Source organism: Mya arenaria, chromosome 9 (genome assembly GCF_026914265.1).
Source record: "Mya arenaria isolate MELC-2E11 chromosome 9, ASM2691426v1".
In the NCBI taxonomy this organism is placed as follows: Eukaryota; Metazoa; Mollusca; class Bivalvia; order Myida; family Myidae; genus Mya; species Mya arenaria.
Window position 1 is genome coordinate 32,174,256 of NC_069130.1, and position 24,277 is coordinate 32,198,532.

General features: G+C 36.8%; 1 protein-coding gene across 4 annotated transcripts; it reads left to right on the forward strand.

The window, feature by feature from the left end:
* The first annotated feature begins 1,994 nt into the window (after positions 1-1,994).
* On the forward strand, positions 1,995-22,546 carry LOC128245627 (uncharacterized). Of its 4 annotated transcripts, none has more exons than XM_052963829.1 (14): positions 1,995-2,830; positions 7,367-7,896; positions 8,135-8,364; positions 9,853-9,922; positions 10,831-10,911; positions 12,538-12,631; positions 13,102-13,237; positions 13,595-13,683; positions 13,975-14,183; positions 16,419-16,516; positions 17,262-17,294; positions 18,134-18,247; positions 19,570-19,679; positions 21,750-22,546. In XM_052963829.1, exons 1-14 carry the CDS (start codon positions 2,499-2,501, stop codon positions 21,925-21,927), a joined length of 2,304 nt encoding a protein of 767 aa, XP_052819789.1. In that variant the 5' UTR covers positions 1,995-2,498; the 3' UTR covers positions 21,928-22,546. The 4 variants fall into 4 exon arrangements, with proteins under 4 accessions (XP_052819789.1, XP_052819790.1, XP_052819792.1 ...); XM_052963832.1 differs by lacking the exon at positions 1,995-2,830 and adding an exon at positions 4,042-4,266 and having other exon boundaries at positions 21,750-22,544; XM_052963831.1 differs by lacking the exon at positions 1,995-2,830 and adding an exon at positions 4,319-4,429 and having other exon boundaries at positions 21,750-22,544.
* The last annotated feature ends 1,731 nt before the right edge of the window (positions 22,547-24,277 follow it).

Here is a 24,277-nt window from a genome sequence, read left to right on the forward strand (position 1 = left end):
AAAATTTAGACGATAGGTTCTAGTATAATCGTGGGGTAAAATTTAGACGACATAATAGGTTCTAGTCTAATCGGGGGGGGGGGGGGGGGTAAAATTTAGACGACATAATAGGTTCTAGTCTAATCGTGGGGTAAAATTTAGACGACAGAATAGGTTCTAGTCTAAGCATGGGGTAAAATTTCGACGATAGAATCGGTTCTAGTCTAATCGTGGGGTAAAATTTAGACCACAGAATAGGTTCTAATCTAATCGTGGGGTAAAATTTAGACGACAGAATAGGTTCTAGTCTAATCGTGGGGTAAAATTTAGACGACAGAATAGGTTCTAGTCTAAGCATGGGGTAAAATTTCGACGATAGAATAGGTTCTAGTCTAATCATGGGGTAAAATTTAGACGATAGAATAGGTTCTAGTCCAATCGTGGGTAAAAATTCAGACGATAGGTTCTACTCTAATCGTGGGGTAAAATTTAGACGACAGAATAGGTTCTAGTCTAATCGTGGGGTAAAATGTAGACGACAGAATAGGTTCTAAAGAGTCTAATCATGGGGTAAAATTTAGACGATAGAATAGGTTCTAGTCTAATCGTGGGGTAAAAATTTAGACGACAGAATAGGTTCTAATCTAATCGTGGGGTAAAATTTAGACGATAGAATGTGTTCTAGTCTAATCGTGGGGTAAAAATTAGAGGACAGAATAGGTTCTAGTCTAATCGTGGGGTAAAATTTAGACGACAGAATAGGTTCTTGTCTAATCGTGGGGTAAAATTAAGACGACAGAATGGCTCTAGTCTAATCGCGGGGTAAAATGTAGACGACAGAATAGGTTCTAGTCTAATCGTGGGGTAAAATTTAGACCATAGAATAGGTTCTAGGCTAATCATGGGGTGAAATTAAGATGCTCCTGATAACACTAAACTAACGGATCCTTTTAGTTATAAAAAATCCTCCCGTTTGTGTTTTTTTGTTTTTGTGTTCATTGGCGTTTACACATTGCATTAAACCGGGTTTATGTTTTAACTTTTTGCTACTGAGCTTGTTTCTGTAGTTTTTTACATAGGTATTTAGGTTCATTAAAAACCAACAATCGTATCCCTCCACCAAATATAGGCAATTTCCGAAATCCGGACTGAACGGTTCAAGTTTTACTCGCATTAGGAACTCCTCGGCCATATCCATCAAAAACAACTCGGTATGGACGTTTTACGGTGTTAGATATCTTGACGTATAACTAGGCAGCAAGTCATCTTAATTATCTATGCAATAAAACTTTTAACGAACTACTCCTACTGATGTACCGGCATATATCCGAGGTTGTTTTTAATGGAAAATAGCCTAGGAGTTCCAAATGGTTTTACTCCATACTACTACTACTACTAGTAGTAGTAGGAGTAGGAGTAGGAGTAGGAGTAGGAGGAGGAGGAGGAGGAGGAGGAGAAGTAGGAGGAGGAGGAGGAGCAGCAGCAGTAGCAGTAGCAGTAGCAGTAGCAGTAGTAGTAGTAGTAGCTTTGTTGTTGTTGTTGTTGTTGTTGTTGTTGTTGTAGTAGTAGTAGTAGTAGTAGTAGTAGTAGTGGTAGTAGTAGTAGCAGCAGCAGCAGCAGCAGCAGCAGCAGCAGCAGCAGCAGTAGCAGTAGTAGTAGTAGTAGGAGGAGGAGGAGGAGGAGGAGTAGTAGTAGTAGTAGTAGCAGTAGTAGTAGTTATTTGCCACGACTCAAAAGCTATGTATGGCGGAAATATTTTGTCCGAGTTTGATTGCAAATTAAAGCGGATTTTGTTTAATCCAGTTTTTGTATTTCTTTGTCAAAATATTGGTACAAAAAAGGTACTTAACTCGTTGTCTATTTTCATTTATATATTTAAATTGACATCTATGAAAACGGGTAATTTAATATATAGCCCAGGCGTACATAAATACCTTTCTATTGATTTCAATGAAACGGTGGTCTCTTAACCGAAAGATAAATGCTTTTACAATAGTAGATACCCTAAACGACTTTATTCAAAACACAAATAAAGATATTTCACAAATCAGACACAACCGTTTTATAGTGCAATACCATCCCTGGGAATAAGTTCGTTATCAAAATTAAATGATTTTATTTTCTAAGTCAAAGAGGACCGGACGTATTTACGTTATTAACGTAATAAGAAAGTGTTCAAAAGTGACGGAAATGTTTTGTTGATATTTGAAAAAGAGAAAAACCACACGTGCATATGACCGAGGAAGTACTTTTATTATCATAAATGATTATGTGTTGAATTAATTTCGTGAATTTTTAAATCACAATCAGTTCAGTAAGCTACCAAAGTGGGACAAACTAATTGGAAGTTTCGTTGTCTCTATAAATTTCCGCGACTAATTTAACAATGATGCGTAACCAAGACGTTAAATGAAATACGTTGTATCTTGTTTTGTATCAATCTTGGGACTTCATTATATTAATATAATAGAGTTTAATATTGGACATATTTTGAAAAAAAGTTCGTGCACAAGTTCACGATGACGGATATTTTGAGACCCTTTACGCCAAAACGTATTCCAAAAAACTATTACAAGCGCGGTTCAACTATGACGCCACGTCAGCTTCAGGAAGACCGTGACAAATACAGCTTCCGGATTAGACCGACGTCAGCACCAGCGACGTCAAACATCCAAAGATCAAGGAGGTTTACGCCTATTACAGTGACATCAGAGTATGACTTCATTCGACGTCGCAAGGTCAGTCCAAAATCGGCCAAAGAAAGATCAACATTCACTGACGTCAATGATAATGTCAATTACGCTTATCGGACAGACGGCAGAACAGGAACAACGGAAACCTCTGACGATCAGTAGGCTTTACGTATTTTTTTATTGTATTTGTTGTTTTGAAATATGTCTGTCCATTGTGAGATTTAAAATGAGCGTTTTACATTGAAAACCTATACCTATTGATAATGAGTTATGAATGAAAAAAGTTCAACGTTAAATGGAATGCGCATTTTGAATCTTCTTTCACAGCTTTAAAACCGTTTTTGGGTGAAACCTAAATGTTATAAATATTAATGAGAAACAAACTATTAGAAGCAATAACTGTCGTGGAGGCATTTATCTACAAGGCACTTGTATAAGCTAGCACTTAAATAACACTGCAGTGCTACCGCTTCAAAATTAGTTTATGGTTTAAGTACGCTTTCATTAAATTCATATTTGAAGTATAACAAAGATTAAATATACCCATTCTGTTTAGTTATATAATACCTTTTGATATGAAATTGATAAATCTATTTGATGGATGGCTTAAATAGTAATTAAACAGATACTTATGCGGTAACGGTAACACACCATGGAAATACGTATTTAAAAATACCAAAGTCAACATTTGTATTAGAGCCTAAAATGAAAAAGTGGCCATAATACCAACATTCGTACATAGAAACAAGTGTCCGCATATGTATCTTTTCAATGAATCAAAGCATTTAAAATACTTGCTTTTGTACTTTAAGGTGTAGTACCCACACACAATTTAGTATTCAAATGTTTCCATTAACCATAATATTGCCTGTTGATGTCTGATGGCCCCATAAAAAGTTGGTATCATTTAAAAGAGTCTTCCTGCTGATTTACTGATATATAAGATACATGACAGAAAAAAATCATTTTTAAAAGATAAGTTGCAGTCTGTATTTTTGTTTTCATTTCAACTGAAAACGACACAAACGTGATATTTGGCGCTAGTTCGCGTCCATGAATGCTTGTTTGTTGGAAAGGCGAGTGGCGCCGTAAAATAAGCTTCTCCCCAAACACGCTCATTGGGATACAAGCCACAAATCAGCCGACTAGCATAATATTCCCTATTACGTGTCCACCAATTACGAAATAAATTAACACTAAATTTTCTTCAAAACATTTACAAGGCCGGCCTTTATCAAAATTAGAATCGTACGTAGGTTACATTATAATTATGTAAAATAATATCTTTCAATCTGAAGTTCTTTCTTCCTCATTTTTATAATAAAAATGCAAAGTGTAGTATGATACTTTTCCAGTTTGAACTCGTCCATCGATTCCATACATGGATATGTTCATGGATAATGATGTGCTAGATTGTCAACAGTTCCGTGCCAATCATAATTCTGAACATAATTTCAGCAAATGGATAACTTATCGATGCCTTTCGCTCGCTTGATAAAATAATAATAGTTTCTAATGGAATGCTGATTAAAATGGTATCATATTTCCATATCTTTCATTATAAAAATACGTACATGCAAAGAAACTGAAAATGGTAAGTAAGATTTATGAATACCTTAATATACTTTCAGAATAATGTGCATCATGATTAAGTGTCATTGTATGTATATATGCTTCTGACGGTAGCATTAGCAACATTATTGTTGTATGTATCATTCCTCAATAAAACACACTTTAAGGATACAAAGGATGATAAGGTAATATGATTGAACTTGTGTTTGTTTGTGTTTTTGATAATAGTGTTTTGTATTATCTCGGATTATTTTGCATTTACATTATTTTCAGTGATTGCAGATATAAAGTTATTAATATTTCACAACTTATTAGCATATTAATCCATTATTCATACAGTTATTAATGGAAAAATAATTGAATTATCCAAAAGAGGTAAAACAGCTAACAAAGAGACTTAGTCAGGAAAGCGTTAGTTCGGTATATTATGTGGATTGGTGTTTTACTTCTACTGACTTTGTTAGGAGTTCGTAATATGCAAATGAGGGTAAGATACCTTTGTATATACTTTATTTTTCCTGAATACAAGAGCCTCTATACACTGAGACGATGCATTTAAAGTGTATGATAAAATTCCCCCGGACAAATCCCCCATCATGTGTTTCCATGACGGACTGAACACCACACGCGTTTCCTCTGTATGTTGCGTCAGGGTAGATTTGTTTTAAAATGATCTTCAAAATATGATAGTAATTAAACATTCTATGAGGTAACTGAACTTCAAAAATGGCAAAATTTTAACCATATATGTGGGGTTTTTGTCAGCCTACGAAAGAATGGTGGTGGTGGTGGTGGTGGTGACGGCGATGGTGGTGGTGGTTTGTACGGGGGATCTGGTATGTCCAAATATATGCGTGTCGGCAAGGCCTGTATTACCCGGTCATTTGATATGTTTAATATGTAAATATTATTGGACTTGTTTTGATAATCAACGGTTTATGGTAGGCTTTCATGCAAAAACTTCTATGACCTAGGTCTAACAAACGTTACTGGTCTTATACATTGATTTTAATGTCTGATTCAATCATAAACGATATCTTTATTAACTTTAACCGCTACATCCTATAAATTGTAGGTTTACAAAATATCCCACGCGATGTTTTCTATTAATTACAGGGGGCAATATATCAAATAGACTCCGTTATTTACATTCCAGCCTAATATGGGATATTCATATAAGATTGCTTCATTTGATTGCAACAGTCTTGCTATTTGTACAGGATTAATTTGTCAACGTTTTGGATATATAAAGATCAACCTTGATTCGATCCTAAATAATAGGATCATTATGATATACCATAAAAGTTTTTTTCACTTCATGATATCAATACTGAGTAAATACGATTGTCACAATTCATATCAGCAGGACTACAGAATACATCCCAAGAATCTATACAACCAATAGATTTGGAACTTTTACATTTCATTATAATATGTATATGTATATGAATATTGATATTTGTTAATTGTATGTTAAAGTTATTTTATGAATGTTAATATTTACTTAATTCATAGGAAAAAATAAAGATATTTAATTGACGTTCGAGTCCCATTCTGGGGACCATTTTGAGGGGTCTTTAGGAGGTGCTTCGAACTGCCCCCAACTTGCCTAGTTGCATGGATGCAAGTCGGAGAGGCGAGTGCTAATATTGTCGCAACTCTTCAATCTTCTATTGGCTTATAATGCATAAAAGACTTGCTGTGATAAAAATGATTCAAAATCAAAAGTCAATTTGTTGGCTTTACTATTCATGTCGAAGTGTTACTCAAACCGCCGTCCCGTAAAGGTTTAAGCTTCCACCACTGTGGGCCACTTGAGTTCATGTTACCGAATGAAAGGACTTTTGCTCACTACATTCATAGCATCCAGATTAAGCTAATAAAACTCTAGATCAATAACATTACCATCTGATACTGTAATGAATTCAACTACCGTTTCTCCATGCACTAACATTGATGCGAATGGTTTAAGTGAAACTGGACAACATTTTATATTTGTTTTGAAAATTCAGTTGGATAAATTGTTTTGCGTGTAAGTTTTATGTCTGAGAAATTAGTTCTTACATTGGTTCGATTGTTAAAAACTGTGTTAACGTTAAGAACGGGATTAACGACACAGTTGTTAACTTTAAACGTGAATTATTTGATGACGTGCCCATATATTTCAATAAAAACAAATACAGCTAAAACATTTGTCTCAAATTTTATGAGAAATAGTACAGATCACAAGGGTGCATATTTAACGTCAAGAGCAGTACAGATTTGAAAGATAACAAATATGAAGTTAACCACGTTGTTTACTTTAACAAAGTTGTGAACAATAAAACAGAAACGAGCTACCTTACAATGACGCCATGTTACTTGTCAGTCAGTACATTATGTAATCATGTAACGGTCCCCTGTGTTGGCGTTTCTGAATATAAAATGTATCGGCGCCCTTACTTTGTCATTTTGGCGAACTGGCGCGTTGGGGGTAGGGGGTAGATTTTGGCGAACTGGCGCGTTGGGGGTAGGGGGTAGATTTTGGCGAACTGGCGCGTTGGGGGTAGGGGAAAGATTTTGGCGAACTGGCGCGTTGGGGTAGGGGAAAGATTTTGGCGATTTTTTTATTTATTTTATTTATTTTTTTATTTTTTTTTTTATTTATTTATTATTTTTTTTTTGGGGGGGGGGGGCAAACCCACAAATACAAACTTGCATAAAATCATTGACTGCATTAAGTATTTAAAGGTGGGCTTTGTAATCATTACATGTGTTTACATATCTCGAACCTAGTCAGTGTTTCAAGTGTGTATGTATGTTGCGGTCTTTTGTGATTAACAAGAAAGTACTCAATCGTTTTGAGTTGGGTAAATACTGTTGTTTGTTCCACAGTAAGCAGCAAAGATGAAGTTTGTTTTATATACCGAGTCTTTATATTACGATTGGTTCTAAATCTAGCAAAATGCATACCATTTTCTTTTCGGTGTATGAAATATATTAAATGATAAATGAAACCCCGTTTCTTCTTGAATGTTCAGAAGAACAGTTTTTAACGGTTATTTTCTTTACTTTGTGAATAGATTCAAGAAATTAATGAAAATTGTTCGGCATGTTCCGTAAGCTTTTTATCATTATTTCAGAGACATGTTTGCCGTTGTGCGGGCGGTCAAGGAGGCCCGGACGTTTGAGGAGGACACGGAGTTTTTCCGGGATATCCAGAAAGACATGCAGCAACCGGAAGTGGGTGTGAAGGAGGAAAAGAAGGATGCTGCGCCCGTCTTCAACAAGCGTCTATTCGCATCCCAGGGTTCTGTGATAATCACTCAGGAGGCACGACGCTTGATGGCACGAAACAGTGAGGCGAACGTCAGATGTGATCTAAACACCCAGTTGACGAAATCACAGATTACATGCTTGCGTTGTGTTGTCGATGGATTAAAACTGATACATAAAGGACAAGATTTTGTAAAAGACGTTTTGAGCAAGGTGGTCTCTTATGAGATGTACAAAGCTTTCGAGAATGTGCCCACGAAATCCTGGGAGAACGAACTAGGATGCCACTACATTTTGAACGGCGCCGTTGAGGTGACGTATGATCTCAAGGCCGTGGAGTCACGAAACGTTTTCCAGGCCAACATTATCTATAGTCATGGCACAGGGGAATATCTCGGTACGAGCAAATAATGCAGTAACTGATTTCTTTCACTGACAACGATTCAATATGTCAGTTCTTTTACAAATTTACACAACCTTAAAATATATCCAGCTAACATCTCCAATAAAACCATTACAAAAACTGAAACTATATAAATAACATATCCGCATATTATATTACGAATTTGTTTCCATGCATTAACGTTTTGCTGGTGTTTTAGTAAGTTAATATTACCAACCCTCCATTTCCGCAGGCCTGGTAAGTCCGGAAGGGCCGACAGAAGACCTTACCCCACCCGCCACTATATACACGAAGGAACTGACACAGTTTATTCGGATAGACCGCGCGCGTTTTCATGCGCTCATGCGAAAAGCGACAGAAATGATCGATAAACGCAAACGTGACTATGTGAACGAATATAGCTTCCTCAAAGATGTCTCTCAAGAAGTGAAGGAGAAAATTTTGCATAAAATGGCGATTCAGGTATAATTTAATATTTAATGGGTTTTTTTTCAGCCGTCCCCATCTCACGAACATCCAGTTGCATACAAGAGTTCTCAGTAAAATCATGTGCGATTCTATCAGATCAGCATAGGAGTGAAGTGGTTAAACTGATCATACAAATTTAAATTCGAAAGTTCAATCCATATATTTTCCATTTATCAAAGGGTTTAATTCATGAGCTATTATTTTGGGGTGTTTTGAGATGGGCTGGTTACCCATGAGATGACTGCTCATTGAGACTTGAGTTCAAGAGATGGGCTGGTTACCCATGAGATGACTGCTCATTGAGACTTGAGTTCAAGAGATGGGCTGGTTACCCATGAGATGACTGCTCATTGAGACTAGAGTTCAAGAGATGGGCTGGTTACCCATGAGATGACTGCTCATTGAGACTAGAGTTCAAGCTTTGGAAGAAACATATTCGTTTTTCTCACAGAACAATTTAAAGATAAAAACTCCACAACCCCACGTTCTGACTGCAATTTATCACATAAAAGCAATATTGCAAATGTAAACTTAAACCTACAGAATAATTGATTTGAATATTTGGCATTAATAAATCGACGGTATGTGACGTACATTTCCATGTTTGGAAATTATCATAAAGAACATACACAGCACCTTTTACATTTTACGGTAGATTCTGTACAGAAATAACTGAAATTATTTCTAAAAACCGTTTGTCAAAAAAAACTATTGGGGCTTTTATTTGCGTAACTGCATACATATCTAATGTTTGCACGAAGATGAACACCGTTAAAATATGACCTGTTGACTCTAGTGAATGCTACTTTATGTGAAATCGACCTTTTGAAGTTTAACTTGCCATGGCACTTAATAAAATCCAACCAGTTCTATTACAGACATTTTCCGTCTTCCTTAGTCCTAGATCAATCAAGATTGATGAATCCATTTCAATGAATCGATTTAATGATATTTCAAGTGTCAAAGCATACAATGTTATGAACATATTGAAGTCAATCCTGTTTCTTTAATACCCTCTCTCGAGACGTAAATGGGCTTTTAAATAGCATTCACTTTGTTACGTTATGATTTCAATGTGATTTGTATGCAGTGCACTTTTGTAAAAATAATTTGAATGTCTATGAAAGGATTAGAGCAAGTACAAATCATGGTATCTTAGGAGGTATACTATGTTATTGAAATTGAACCTGAATATATTTGGCAGTGTTATTACCATTACCATTGTTGTTGTTGTATGTTCCCCTGTCTAATACGCTGGTACCAAAATATTCAAAAGTCCTCTAATTTGCAAAATCCTCCACACACCGGTTACAATAGTATATTATAAAGTATATAGTATTTTACATCGTCGGTAACCTCGGTACTTTATTTCGTTGACATTACATTAGAAATTTCACTGAAGAAGAGCGTGATAGTGTTCCGGGGCCATCCGACGATTCGTATTTTAATTCTTACAAAATGTCTCATACGCTACCATTTCAGGAATATCCAGCCAACAGAGTTTTGCTAGCCCAGAATGAGATGACAGACTACATCTATGTCATGATGAAAGGTAGGTTCGTCACATTTTTTTCTATCGCCCGATACCCTCGCGCGACCTATTTTGTTATTCGCAGTTCATTTGAATACGATGCCACAGAATCAATCGGTCGTAAGTATTCGACGAAACAAGACCTACATCCATGGTCGATAACAGCACTTCAGATATACTATTTTTGTAATAAACACGAGACTTAAGGGAGTTTTTATCGATAACAAACTAGTTTCAGTTTTGGTTTCAAGGGTTTCGGCGGTTTGGAAACCTGATTTTTGCTTGAAGTAACAAATGTAAGGTTCTGTTTACAGTTTCATCAACATGTCGAAGCTTCTGCATGGAGCCATATCTTAACTTCTGCAAAACAATGATACCGCAAATGGGTTTTTGTCTGTTTTAACTAAATGGTGTTTTAACACACGTGTTGGATCACTTTCCCCCATGTTTTTATGTTCAAAGAGAACTATAAGTTTTCGGATGGAACGAACCGACGAGACCGTCTCAGGTGTGGGTTTCGATGGTTAAACAAAAATTTCGGTTAATGTAAAACAAACGGTAAAACTGTTGTTGTTGTTTTTTCATTTTATTTGAAACAACAAATACGCAGTTCGTGAAACCGATGTTAAACCAAACCTAGTGTATTACCATCAAAAACTCTCAGTAACACGGGAGTTTTACTGGCGCATATAGAAGCTCGTTGTTTAAAAAGATTCTTATAAATTGGCAAAAAAACGTTAACTATGGAATCATCATTATAACTCTGATGCAAGCGTTCAGTAATGTAGTTTTATTAATGCTACCAACATTAACTAAACGAGGTTAAATGACATATGTTTACACTATTTTTGGGTGCTTATCAGACACCGATCTTTAAATAGACAAGTCTTTATCATATTTCATAGTATGCATTCGTTTCACTTTTCCAGGTCGATGCCAAACGTACCGGGAGATTTTCATACCGGAAGCTGAAAGAGAAGTGCTTTTCTACCTTACCAGCAGGGAGAAAGGTGAACCAATAGTTTATTTCCGATCTACTATTTGAAAATAATCAAAGCGCTCAAGGCACTGTGGTATTCACGGCGCTCAATGATTAAGTGATGTATATTTGGTAAGTGATTATTAATATGAATGTAGTATAGTCAGTGCATTCTTAATGGACTCGTACTACAATAGTGTTGTCCGTTTATTAGAGACATAACTAGAACGGAATATACTTATAGGTCTGACTTGCTATCGGTCCAGTGGCATGGGCCACCGATAATTGTGGGTTATTTTCCTGAAATCACGAAATCGCGTTTTCCAGCATTTACAAAATCTTAACATGGCACAATTTTGGTACAAATTGTGCAGACCCAACGTTTCTTTGTAAGATAAAGTGTTTATGTTCTACATATTAAGTTAAGCATGTTAAAAATCAGATTGAAATTGTATGTGTACATTTCTAATAAAAAACAGCCCGAAGCCATACTTGATAAGTGAGTAAAAAGTATCTAACACCGATTTACATTACATAAGTAACACGTAAGTAAACTAGATTGACCGTTTTAACATCTTTTTGCCTTGGATTGAACCACATTTTGCGTAAATATCTAGAAACCATTGATATAAGACTGCTGACAAAGGATCTGAACACAATTATTATATTACCTATTCGGATAGGAAGCTCAATAAGAAGTTATTAAACAATTTGCATCTGTAAATGTGACACATATATAATGTCACTACGTTGGGAGTTTGGCTGCTTTGGGTTATATTACTAGTTACAATTATAAAAAATATCGTTAATTAATCACTCTACAAACATAATTATCTTAGTTATGAAATATAAGAATGAAATTAACAACATTTCAGCACAGCCTACTGATATTGACATATTTTATAAATATCAATCTGTAGTGTAATAATACGATTGAAATTGGAGAGGGAAATCTGCATGAAGGGGAAGTCATTGCTTTGAGGAAGAAGGGGTGGGGCTATACTCGCGTCCATCTCTTGAATGGATCAGCTATGGTAAATAATCAAACAGCGAACAAAGTTGTGTACTAAAGTAGGATTAAAAAAAGAAAGAAATGAGAGCCCTGATGGATGGTGTAACGTTGTTAAAACCACTGAAATTGTTTGCATGGAAATAGTTATTTCTTTGGTTTTCGTCAACATAGAAGCAGCGCTGCAAACCCGACTATGTATTAATTTGCTACACAGTTAAAATAATTGGTTGAAGGTCGAAGCGATATCACTGACCAACCCAAGGCGGTAACCCCAAACGGCCTTTCTTTGGAGAAATTGAATTACTAATATATTTAATTTTATGGTTATAGTTTTACTCTGAACTCGGGGTCACAGTATATTCATCTTAGATTCTCCAAAAATATGCGAGTAAGTAAGTAAACGGGGATTCAGATCTGGTATGCCCGGCCATTTCCAGAATCCACTAGGCTCCTCACTTGTATTTATCATCAAAACCACTCTAGACTTAATTGTTTAGTAATGCATGAGACAATTTATACTGATTGCTACTGAACACAAATTACTTTAGATCAATTATGTAATTGCTCGTCTGCATTAGCTGATCTAAACTTGGTTCTAATTGCTCAATTACTAAATATCACGGAAGAAATAATTTATAATTGCAGATGATTTCTTTGGGGAAGAGTGTGTATTGGATCACGCGCCAGCCACGTGCACTGTCGTGACGGTTACTGCTGCCACGTGCCTCAAACTCCACAGGTTAACAAGTAGCTACTTAATCGTAACTAAAGAGACACATAATAGTTTTATGTAATTGGTAAAAATGCCATACTGCAAGAAAAGGCATGTATATCCACTTTGTCGGTATAGCCATTGCTCATGGCCAACTTTAGTAGGACGAACCCTCGGGATTTCTATAAGCGATGTTGTATTGTGTTTAAATGAGTTCGTATCCCTCTGCATGCTTGATTTTATAATGTCGGTTTAAATATTGTTTTAAAGTTTGTATTGATATTCTCATTGTCAAATGTGTCTCATGCAATAAAATATTATTATATCAAAGTCAATGAGTTTGTATTCAAGGGCAAACTCACAAAGGATGGTAGTTTTGGCAACAACGATCATGATTTGATCTACAAACTTTTATCATGTGTTATTTTGTGAGTAGATTCACAATGTGTATGTGAATGTTGTTATATACTGAACTTACATCTCATAATTTATGTCAGGTCGGCGCTGAAGATGGTACATCGTGATAGGCTGACGCGCTACATCGACTGCCAACGTCACGAGGTCCCCAACGACCGGGAACTCCAGAATCGGGGGTACAAGGATTCCGTGTGGAACCGATATAAACACAACCAGGTACCATTCAGAGATGAAATGGGGTTGATGAAGGTAGGGAAGTCATAAAGTTTTCAGCGACAGGGATCTCCATGGCAGAGGATACATAAATTCCAGGTCACGGAAACAGATACCAACACACGCATGTTTTACCGCATAAATTTTTTCTTGGTTAATGAACACATAACAGTGAATCAAAGGATGGTTATACCATCTCAGACCATTGGTTACCTACCATAGGTTTTGAAGCTGAATGGTTTTTGATTTTAAAAACGGGCTGAACATACACTTTCCCCGCATTGTTTTTCGGCGACATTTGGGTAAAATCCAACTATTAAACAAGCTATTTGTACTTTATATTTATTTTCCTGCACTCAGGTAAAAGCATCCCTGAGGGAGGGTGGCAAACTGCGATACCTGAGTCGACCACACAGCGCCACCATCCACGAACGGCCACCCACAGACGGGTACCTGCTTTAAATGTTTTAAACGTTTCACAGTAAATTTTATAATTCTTATATTATTAATAAAAGAGAGAATTTTAGAAAATATCGTATTAAGTAGTGTCACATTAAAGTACTCGGACCGTTATTGAGATATAAACTTAACGGTGATATTATTTTAGTGAGTTTAGACGAGTTAGAGTAATGACGAGCTCTAAACGATCCAAATTAATGGTATCAGCCAATTCCAGTCTTTATTGTTCCGTTTATATGATCACAGAATAATCATAATAAATATGATAATTTCCGTTTTAGGGAAATGTACACTGAAAATATGAGACGATTTGTAATGAAAGGATCTAAATATGAACCACTCCGTGCAAAATCGGCTGTGCATACACGTCATCACCGCGATCATCGGTTACCAAGGCGACCAAAAACTGCTATATCAAGCGGACTAATTACGGAAACTGCCGAAGACGATTCGGAAAAACACGAAGCGAGCGACAAGGAAAATGAGAAAGGTAAAGAAGTTGTATTAGAGGTTATAGACCACTAAATATGTTTTCTATTCATTCAATAGTGAACTGACCGATTTTAACTCGAAATAACACTGATTTCTAGTTTTTTTCGACCCACGACACCATATTTGGCATGGCAAATACAACCTTTATGTACCAAACATTAAACAACTTCAGGACACAAGTTTGATTCACTGTGTTAATAAGACGAAGGATCAAAATACGGAGTAGTCAGTTCCAAAGCGATGATAATTCTCCTATACAAGTAATAAAGCTATACAACGGCATTGTTTAAAATGTAAATCGTTTCGAAAACACAACAATAATATTGTCAACATTTGTAAACTTTTTGCACCCATGTTTATAACTTTGATTCTGTTCGATTAAAATTTTGTCACTGATATAACTTAAATTCACGAAAGCATAAAAAATGGCAATAGTAAGCAATGCGAATTTACATCAACACAACGAGCAGTACAGTTGTATGGATGGTGGTGGATTAAAGGCACAAATTAATGTTTTTATTTGAATTCAAGATATGGTTAATAAATTTACAGATAGCAAATAGTTCTTTAAAAAAAGGTGTTTACAGTTTACTTTAAAATACATTTAGAGTTGAATATGGTTCTGATAATTGACCCAGGTAAAAATTTCTTAGTTATTCATATTCAACTTCAACCGCATCTATAGTATGTTCAAAACTTAAAGTACATAAGCGTTCCTCTCTACGAACCCCATTATGCCTCCAAACGTTTATACCCAGCTTATGACTAGAGCACCTAAATATCGAAAAGATTTTACGAGAGTTTTTTTTACGTAAAATTCAACATCCAGAATAGAATTGAACTCTTTATAGTGGTTACACCTCAAAGAGTTGGATATATTATGTCAGTCTTGCTTCAATGTGTGTTTGGAGTTAAAATTTGTAAATGAACACGGTTTAAGAAAAATGCATAGAACATCAATTTAGGAGAGGAAATATGAAATCTGCGATCTGATCTTTTGTCATCAGTCTTTTATCTCTGGTTTTCAAATATGTACGCAAAAGAACTGCTCGTTCCAAGACAAAAAAATAAAAAAAAATTGTCAAAACGTTCAATCTGTGAGAGTGCAGCTTTAAGGTCCGTAAGCATAAAAAAGCAATTTCTAGGATACTAATGTCTAGGCTTATGCAACAACTTACACCAATAGTTTATGAATCTAGTTACATATTCAAGATAAATAGAAAAACCTCCGCATTCTCCTAATGCAACATCATTAATCGTCGAACACTTTACACCTAAAAATGTTTTGCAATACTTTGAAGTTGAGTTTTAAAAAAAATATTTTTGAGTAAATATAACCCCATATATCAGACCCATATAAAACATTGGTTTGACCATTTCATCATCATCAAATATTTTAAAACATTTCTTATAGTTAAGATAACAATCTTCTCTGATAACCTCGTATACAGTTAATGGATTTGAATGGTTGTCCCGCCAGCTTATGCTGAGCACGTGACCATGACAACTGTAGCGTGAACAATAGTCCCTTATATCTAATGAAGGATGCTACATTTACCGAGATATCTCCATACTTCAATCTCTCTGTACCCCTTAAGGGAACTTCGTTCCTAAAGACCTTCATACCCGTTTCTTCCCAAAATAGTTTAATGGCGTCTAGTTGCCGCTGGAGCTGAATGGCTGTATCAGCTGGATTTGCAACATCATCAGCAAAGAGCGGAGTAATAATATCGGGAACTTCGTTGGTAACGAAAACACCGTTATGGCAGTTATTTCTCAGATAAATACACATATCATTTATAAACAGTACGAATATGAGCGGACTACTTATATCCCCCTATCGTGTCCCCTTCAATCATTTAAAACTATCTGTGTTTTTACCTTGCACCTTTACCCTGACTATAGCCGTCAGCCTAATTATACATAGCCTATAGGGCATTTAAAAATTTACCATCCATGGCCTTATTTGCTAAGCTGGTGAAAAGAGTTTGGTGTTCAAGGTTATCGAAGGCTTTAGAAAAATCAACAAACAAAACGTAAAGTCTGTCTCGACTTTTTGGTATTAATTTGGTAGATATTGTTGAACAAGTGCTTGAAAGGTAAACAAATGGTCGACTGTGGAATACCTAACTTTGAAGCCAGTCTGGAATGATCTTAAACACCCCTTTCACCATTTCTTGGTGCAATTGAAACATGAAATGCTGGAATCGAATTATTCAAGATTATATTGCAGGTGAAGAAGTGGACAGTGGTAACCAAGGAACAGAGGAGACGGGTTCAAAGCTCATGAGCGTAGATAAGGCCAAAGAAATGGAGAAACACGTCGAAAAGGTATGCTGTGTTTTAATACTTTGTTAATAAATCTTATATGGTTGCATTTTTTATTCAGTTTGACATGTCAACTAGACTATAACTATGTAGCGTTCAGTACTTATAACTATGTAGCATTCAGTACTTATAACTATGTAGCGTTCAGTACTTATAACTATGTAGCGTTCAGTACTTATAACTATGTAGCGTTCAGTACTTATAACTTTGTAGCGTTCAGTACTTATAACTATGTAGCGTTCAGTACTTATAACTATGTAGCGTTCAGTACTTATAACTATGTAGCCTTCAGTACTTATAACTATGTAGCGTTCAGTACTTATAACTATGTAGCGTTCAGTACGTATAACTATGTAGCGTACTATTCATGTCATATGTTTGGTGTTGCGTTTTACATTACCTTTATTTTGTTGTTTTAAACCGAAGCTTTAAACAAGTATACAACAAGCGGGTAAAATACTGATAGTCTACTGCAATATGATGGAATCAGTGTTCACACATCACTTTAAATGTATTCAGTGCTCCACGTTTGTTCTACCTTCTTGAACTAAAATTAATTAAGGATTTTCTTGTCAAACTGCTCCAAAATATTTCGGCTTTTACATATATAGCTAAAGTAGAGTAATCGTTTAATTTCCCTTTAACATTTTTATGAACATGTGTTCATCATGTTTTTTTTGCTTTTATTATATTATTTTTATTATTTATACCTCCATGAGATGGATATTGTACAGTGTAATGTTTACAGACTCGGCGCAAAAGCATTGTACCATTGTTACAGGTAACTCGCATGGTTTGGAGCGTGCTAGAGCTAGTTACGGCTAGGAAAGCTTAATACCCACGACGGCTTCAGACACTACCGTACTTGTGTCTTATAATTATATTATACACTATACTGTATATCGAGTGCGCCTTTAAGTATTTCCTATTGTTTTCATTTGTCTTCCCCTACTGTTGGTTCCTGTTTCTCATTCTACTTTTTTACCATCACCAGCAGCAGCAACAGCGTGTGTTCTTCATTCTTTGTCTTCATCTAACTCTTCCACTTCTCATTCTTCTTAGTAAACGCTTTTTCTGTCGGAAATTATCGCCTTTTTTCGACATTTTTCTTGCGTCTCTTTTTTCAGCGCATCAAGGAAACACCATTACGTGGTGTGATAACTACGTGTGTGGTGTTTGGGTCTGGATTTTTAAGAAAAACAACCGTGAGAAAATACATTGCCCTCTGTTTGTTTTTCATTTAGCTTCAATGAACCTAAAGACTAAAATGCATGCGGAAATTTTAAAAATGAAAATATTCTTCTCTTACTTTAACTGGTTTAGAGATAAGTGTGTGCCTTTTTAACACGTGTTCGTACTAACATATTTTGTGTGTGTTTCAGTTGCCGTTGTTTGACGATCAGTATGCTTTTGTATCATAAGAAATCTTATTTCAGCTCACTGTTATTATTAAATTAGTATTACGTCAATCACAATAATAATATGTTCAAGAGCAACGACGTTCATCCTGATTTCATTCACAAAAGCATGTACAAGCACGCATTAATATATAATTTAACCAATGTTCTATTTGCCGTTGATCACATTTCAAATTCTTATTTCACGTGTTATTGTCACCAGGCGATGGAATCTCGCGAGAGTCTCATGAAGGTCCTAGATGAACAGAGTGACGTGAGCGCGCAACTCCGCCAGGCGTGGAGGGCGGACAACCAGCAAGAGACGCAGAACTTTATGGTGAGCATTGTATCATGTTACCCGCGTAATTAGACCGACGATGATTCACGATGCCGACAATGCATTGTTGACACTTTATATCGCTTTGTTCGCAAGGTCGGGTCCAACCATCGGTCGATTGATTTGTCGGTCTATCCTTTCCCCAAAAGGGGACATTTTCATTTTTCTTACAATATTAATGGAAGCCACACGAAATGTTACACAAATGCAAAATCAGCATTGTTTCTCCCACCCCAGATAAGTAGGTCCAAATAGCTGGCCATGCTGGAAATCCTTTTCTCCCACCTGAGATAAGTAGATCCAGAATTTTAACCATGCTAGAAATTCTTATCTTGCCCACGGGCGAAGATAAAACGCCCGTATGGAACTTCTTTTTAATGGTCATCACTGACATTGTAATTACCTCTCTTGTTGAAGACTGTCGTCTGTACCATCATAGAAACCTTGTCTTGTGGCAATATTTAGATTGCTAATTAATTATTTCTCGCTTCAAATGTCACCATAAAACAGTTTTCACGCACCTTTCAAGAAATAATGCTTCACTCTCCTCAGAACTATTTAAATACCGATTTGACTTTTAACATAATCTGAATCACTGCGCGCATATCCATGATAACCACGAATTATCACACATCCATACGCATTTATTTTCACTACGCACAAAAGAGTTCCAGTAAAAAGTACATTTTTTACTCAATTTTGTTTAACTGAGATGGGAGAAAAAGCATCTTCCATAGGCAAAACACCCTGCGCTCGGGTTGGGATGACCCTATATTACACTCTCGACCATGGAAGATACTTACCTACGTTCAAAGATAAAAAAAAGTATGCGTATTACTACTTTTTACTCAACACGCATATAACCTTTCGCACAGCAATAAACGGTAATGGCTTCCATAACTTTATTTTGCGATGAAATTGCCTTGACTTCAATGTCGATGGAAACAAAAGAAAGTGGCTATAAAAACATTTCTCGATCGCTGCAAATGTCATTAAAAAGGTTTGCATGCTGCACAAAAGAGTTTCAGCGAAAAATTACAGTTTTCTTACACCAGCGGACATAGAAGATACTTTATAGTATTATGCGTGTGAAAAACGATAATAATGTATTATATAAAATATACAGCTACTCTTTGCCTATGTTTTCATATGCCTTAGCAAAGAAATACATGAGAGGGTTACTTTTGACTCGTGATCCGTGGCAATCTCATTACCGCGACACCAGTCAGTAACGTGATGCATGATATGCCGCACATATTCCTGTTTAAATATACCCCATGCATATATACAAGCACATAAAATAACCAATCCCTGCTTTGCAGAAGAACGGCGTTTTAGTGACGATGACGTCAGAGGACATCGTCCGAAAGGCAAAGGCGCTGGCCAAGGGTCACGCAGACAAGTGGGGCGCCAGGGGTGGTGGCGAGGAGGAGTGAGTGTCACCGGCTTACTTTACTTTAAACTATAATGTTTTCAAAATATATGTATACAACGGAAGCTTGGGTGACATGACTAAAACCGGCACTTCGTCATGTTACTATTAAAAATGCTGACATGCAGGTTTGTTAAGCAGTACCACTTTCCGGGCAATATGTTTGAGTTATGTCTCTTTTACTAAGAGTTCAATTCTGTACGCCTCTTTGAATATGTGTTTGAAATGGTAATCGCTGAGACACTCTTTCATACCAACAGTGTGTGTATACCATGTGATAAATTGTGTCTTAAATGCTACGTCGAAAGGCAACATTTTGCTTAAAGTAAAGCCTTAAATAACACCATTTTAAATAAAACAAAGGGCTGTCAATGCCGTTTAAAGAGCCTGTAACGACGCATAACAGCATCGCCGCATAGACGAAATCGACCGCGTTTATGCGGTGATTTTCAACGCATAAACAGGACTTGTAACCACTCCACCCACCCCGGGGAATATTGGGGCCTTTGAACCAATCCCTGGTAAAGCCCCCGCTATTCCCCACACTCACGCCGGGTTTGGGTGGGGGCAGTGGTTACCATGACGTAGAATAGGCTGCGGTGATTTTCAACGCATAAACAGGACTTGTAACCACTCCACCCACCCCGGGGAATATTGGGGCCTTTGAACCAATCCCTGGTAAAGCCCCCGCTATTCCCCACACTCACGCCGGGTTTGGGTGGGGGCAGTGGTTACCATGACGTAGAATAGGCTGCGGTGATTTTCAACGCATAAACAGGACTTGTAACCACTGCACCTACCCCGGGGAATATTGGGGCCTTTGAACCAATCCCTGGTAAAGCCCCCGCAATTCCCCACACTCACGCCGGGTTTGGGTGGGGGCAGTGGTTACCATGACGTATAATAGGCAAAGTTGTGAAAAAAGTCAACGGTTGCCAAAGGGCAATGTGCCAGTGAACATTTGTGTTTTAGTTTGGTGACTCTATGTGTGGTAAGTAAGGAGCTATGGGAGCACTAAAATTATTCTGAAAAGAATATCTCAATTTGAACTGAATCAATGGCCATAATTATGTCGTTACTGGAACAATAAAAACAAAACAAAATAAAGCAGACCTGTACACAGCTTCTTACACTAATAAATAAATGTAAGTGACTCTGGAGACTCCCATGTCACAAGATTTCGGGACGGACGGTCGCCCTGTTTATGCGTTGAAAATCACCGCATAAACGAAAAAAAACACGTGTATACGGCGTTACAGAGCACTGCCTTCGTTTTATTACCGAAGTTTAATAAGGTGATTAGTTTCATCAAACACTTCGACAAAACTGTTTTAAAAATAATGTTTTGACAGTGCTCATTCAGACGACTGTATTGTGAAAAGGTTTGTCGAAGTGTTGTAAGAAACTAAGCTCTTAATCAAACTCTGGTAAAAGACCGAAGGCGGGGCTCCGTAAGCGGCGAAGACTGCGCTATGTTTCATTTAAAATAGTGAAGAAAAAGTGAAGTTATCTTTGTGAAAAGTAGTCATTCAAAGCAAAGTATTGCCTTCCGACGTAGCCGATTTATGACGCAATTTATCACGTGGTATACACACACTGTTTACGCCTCGCCTTCGGTCTTTTACCAGAGTTTGATTGAGAGTTTAGATTCTTCAAACACTTCGACAAACCTCTTCACAAATCCGCCGTTGAATGGAGTACTGCAAAATCATTATTTTGGAAACAAGTTTGTCGAGTGTTTGAGGAAACTAATTACCTTATCAAACTCCGGTAATAAACCGAAGGCGCAACTCTTTAAACGGCACAGACTGCCCTTTGTTTCATTTAAAATGGTGAAGAAAAAGAAGTTATCTTTGTTTGAAGTCTTCATTTGAAACTAAATGTTGCCTCCCGACGTAGCTTTTATGACGTAATTAACCACGTGGTATTCACACACTGACCAGTAGGCACAAAATATTTGTTTTCGTTAGAATACAATTTTGGAAAGAAAGGTTTCCACAAGAAACTCATCTGTTAGATAAACAGACGTTAAAAACATATACTATAATAGTTATGTATTCGTATTTCTAGATGGGACACGATACTTCACGCTGAAAACAAACAGGCCAAAATGCTGATCACTGCCAACCGGATGCGGATGAAGGATTTGAAACGTCGTTTAGCCGAACTTCAGAAAAAGCGAGAACGGGACCGGAAACGAAACGCACCTAGGCAGCATGGCGAATTTTCGGAATCTGACTCAGACTAAACTGATCATTTCAGCCTAAAAAGCATTACTGTGGTATATATGTGTAATACAGTACACGTAGTATGAATACGATTCATGTTTAAGTGTGGAACAGGACAGTTTCCTGAACTGACATTATACTGTCGCATATGTTTAAGAATATGGAAATATATACCATTGTGTATAAAATGCAGAAACCAAGATAAGGGTTTAGATGAGGCACGATTTCTCCAAGTACAAATCTTTCAGCATATTATCAGACCAGTCGGATGGCCTAAATACGTTTACTACTATATAAAAATGGAATGCACTATTAGATTTAAAGTCATTACGTATGACATAGCATAAAACTAGAAAGCTACTCCGAAAGAATACTACCATGGTGTATTTGACCTCAAATATAACGTAAAACACACTCAAAATGACCACTTACGCAGTGGCGTCTCTAGCGGGGGCATGAGGGCCCCCAGTTGGCCGACAAATGAAACGTAAAAACACATATTTTTAACCTTACAGTTATACTTGAACAACTAAATCGCTAATTTATATAGTGTTTTTTATAAGTATGTCCACTTTATATGATGAATTAAAATATTCTTGTATATGTACGGTAAAAGGCATCAACGGTTCAATACCTCAGTTTAATATAAGTTTTGAGGGGATTGTCGACTGTCCTCCCCCCCCCCCCCCCACCCCCCTTCAGTAATGATATCCTGCAGCCGCCACTGCTTGCGTACACGTAAACGCCAAATGATCAGTAGCTGATGAATATGTTACCCATACACAGGCAAATTATTGTACGGCTGTGTAAGTAAGTTTACATTTGTGGATAGAAAATACCCCAATAGTGTTCTTTGGGTTATGCATTTGAAACATATGTAACATCATACAATGCATTTAATATTGATTGGGAATGTACTCTCGTTAAGGTGCATGTTTCTCTATATCTTTATATAGGTGTTTTCTTAATATGATTCCTGAACGATGCCTGAACTATGTTATCAATGGGTTTTCTTTCTTGCGAGCGTCATATTTTATATCTCCTGTGTTGTTGAGCATTATCTGCCACTTTAGGAATAGTCACTGTGTATTTTCGTATGCCATCATCCCAGTACCAGTAATATAATGCCTTTAAGTGCGTAGCTGGTGCAAGAGGTATCTGTCAGTTGTCAGTTGAATCGCATATGTTATCAACCTCCATACATAAATTGTATCGGACATTGCCTTATCTGAGCATTAATTTTGACATGATACCATAATTTATATGTGACAAAAATGAACACCTGTGTATATAAGAGGTAGGAGGAGTTGCAACACATTTCTTGCTATTGTACTGGTAGCAACTCGTACAAGCAAAACATTAAGTTGTCTTAAAAGTTGTTTGCGAACAGATCAATCCATGTGTACTTGTAGGCTCTTCGACTCTCGTATAAAACGGTTCCCTTTTGGTTGTACAATTACCAGCAACGCATCGATAGCTCAGTGGTCGAGCGGCTTCGGGTACCGCGGGAAGGTCGCGGGTTCAAAGGCTTACCGCGTCGAATAGAAAGTCGTTAAAATATGGTAATTGTAGCTCCCTTGCCAAGCGCTCGGCTTCAAAAGAGTAGTTATGGGGAAATTATGTGCTTAGTACTGGTTTAATTCCTGCAAGTTCTATGCTGTGTATCGGTTCTTTTCACCGAACACCGTCACGTTAAAAACACAAGAAGTCTCCTCGCAAAGAGCTAGGGTATAACACTCGGATCTCGCGTATCTCACTCTGATTCTTAAAGTATTCTTATACCTGGATTTGATTGGGAATTGCAGTCACTTTTATTTCATGTCACTTATGGCATTTAAACACAATTTAAGTCGTGATGGTGTCATGGCGGGCTCAAGCCGTAAAGTAGCCGATAAACAAATTACTGAAGCAGACATAGAATAGTACGAGTATATATCATTTTATTAGCTGTTCTAATATAAAGTTAAAAGATCAATCTCATTTCAAATTAAACACTCAACATATTCTCAAATGCGTGTTCAGAACGAATCTTGCGTTAAAAAGTTGAAAAGGCAGTCGGAGAAGGGTATCAAACGCGCGATTCGCATCGAGAAATATCAATGCACAATCCCCCCCACCCTTTCCATAACTCAATAGTTGTATGATAAAGGAACATGTACATCGCAATAAGTATAAATGAACAATTAACAGCTTTGCCACAGATTGTGTACCTGTAGTGACAGACATATACCAACACTGCTATATATTTATAAATATGTGATTTGGGTTCATTCATCATTATCAAGTGAATCCGACAATCAGTACGAATAATTATATAAACGAAGATTCAAGCGATATTCATATCCAGAAGGTCCAACACCGTTATTGTGT

Coding starts and splice junctions, on each gene's coding strand:
- LOC128245627 (XM_052963829.1), top strand. CDS start 2,499: ATGACGGATATTTTGAGACCCTTTACGCCAAAACGTATTCCAAAAAAC. Junction 10,912..12,537: donor CCTTACCAGCAGGGAGAAAG/GTGAACCAATAG, acceptor TTATAATTGCAG/ATGATTTCTTTGGGGAAGAG. Junction 16,517..17,261: donor TGGAGAAACACGTCGAAAAG/GTATGCTGTGTT, acceptor TAATGTTTACAG/ACTCGGCGCAAAAGCATTGT.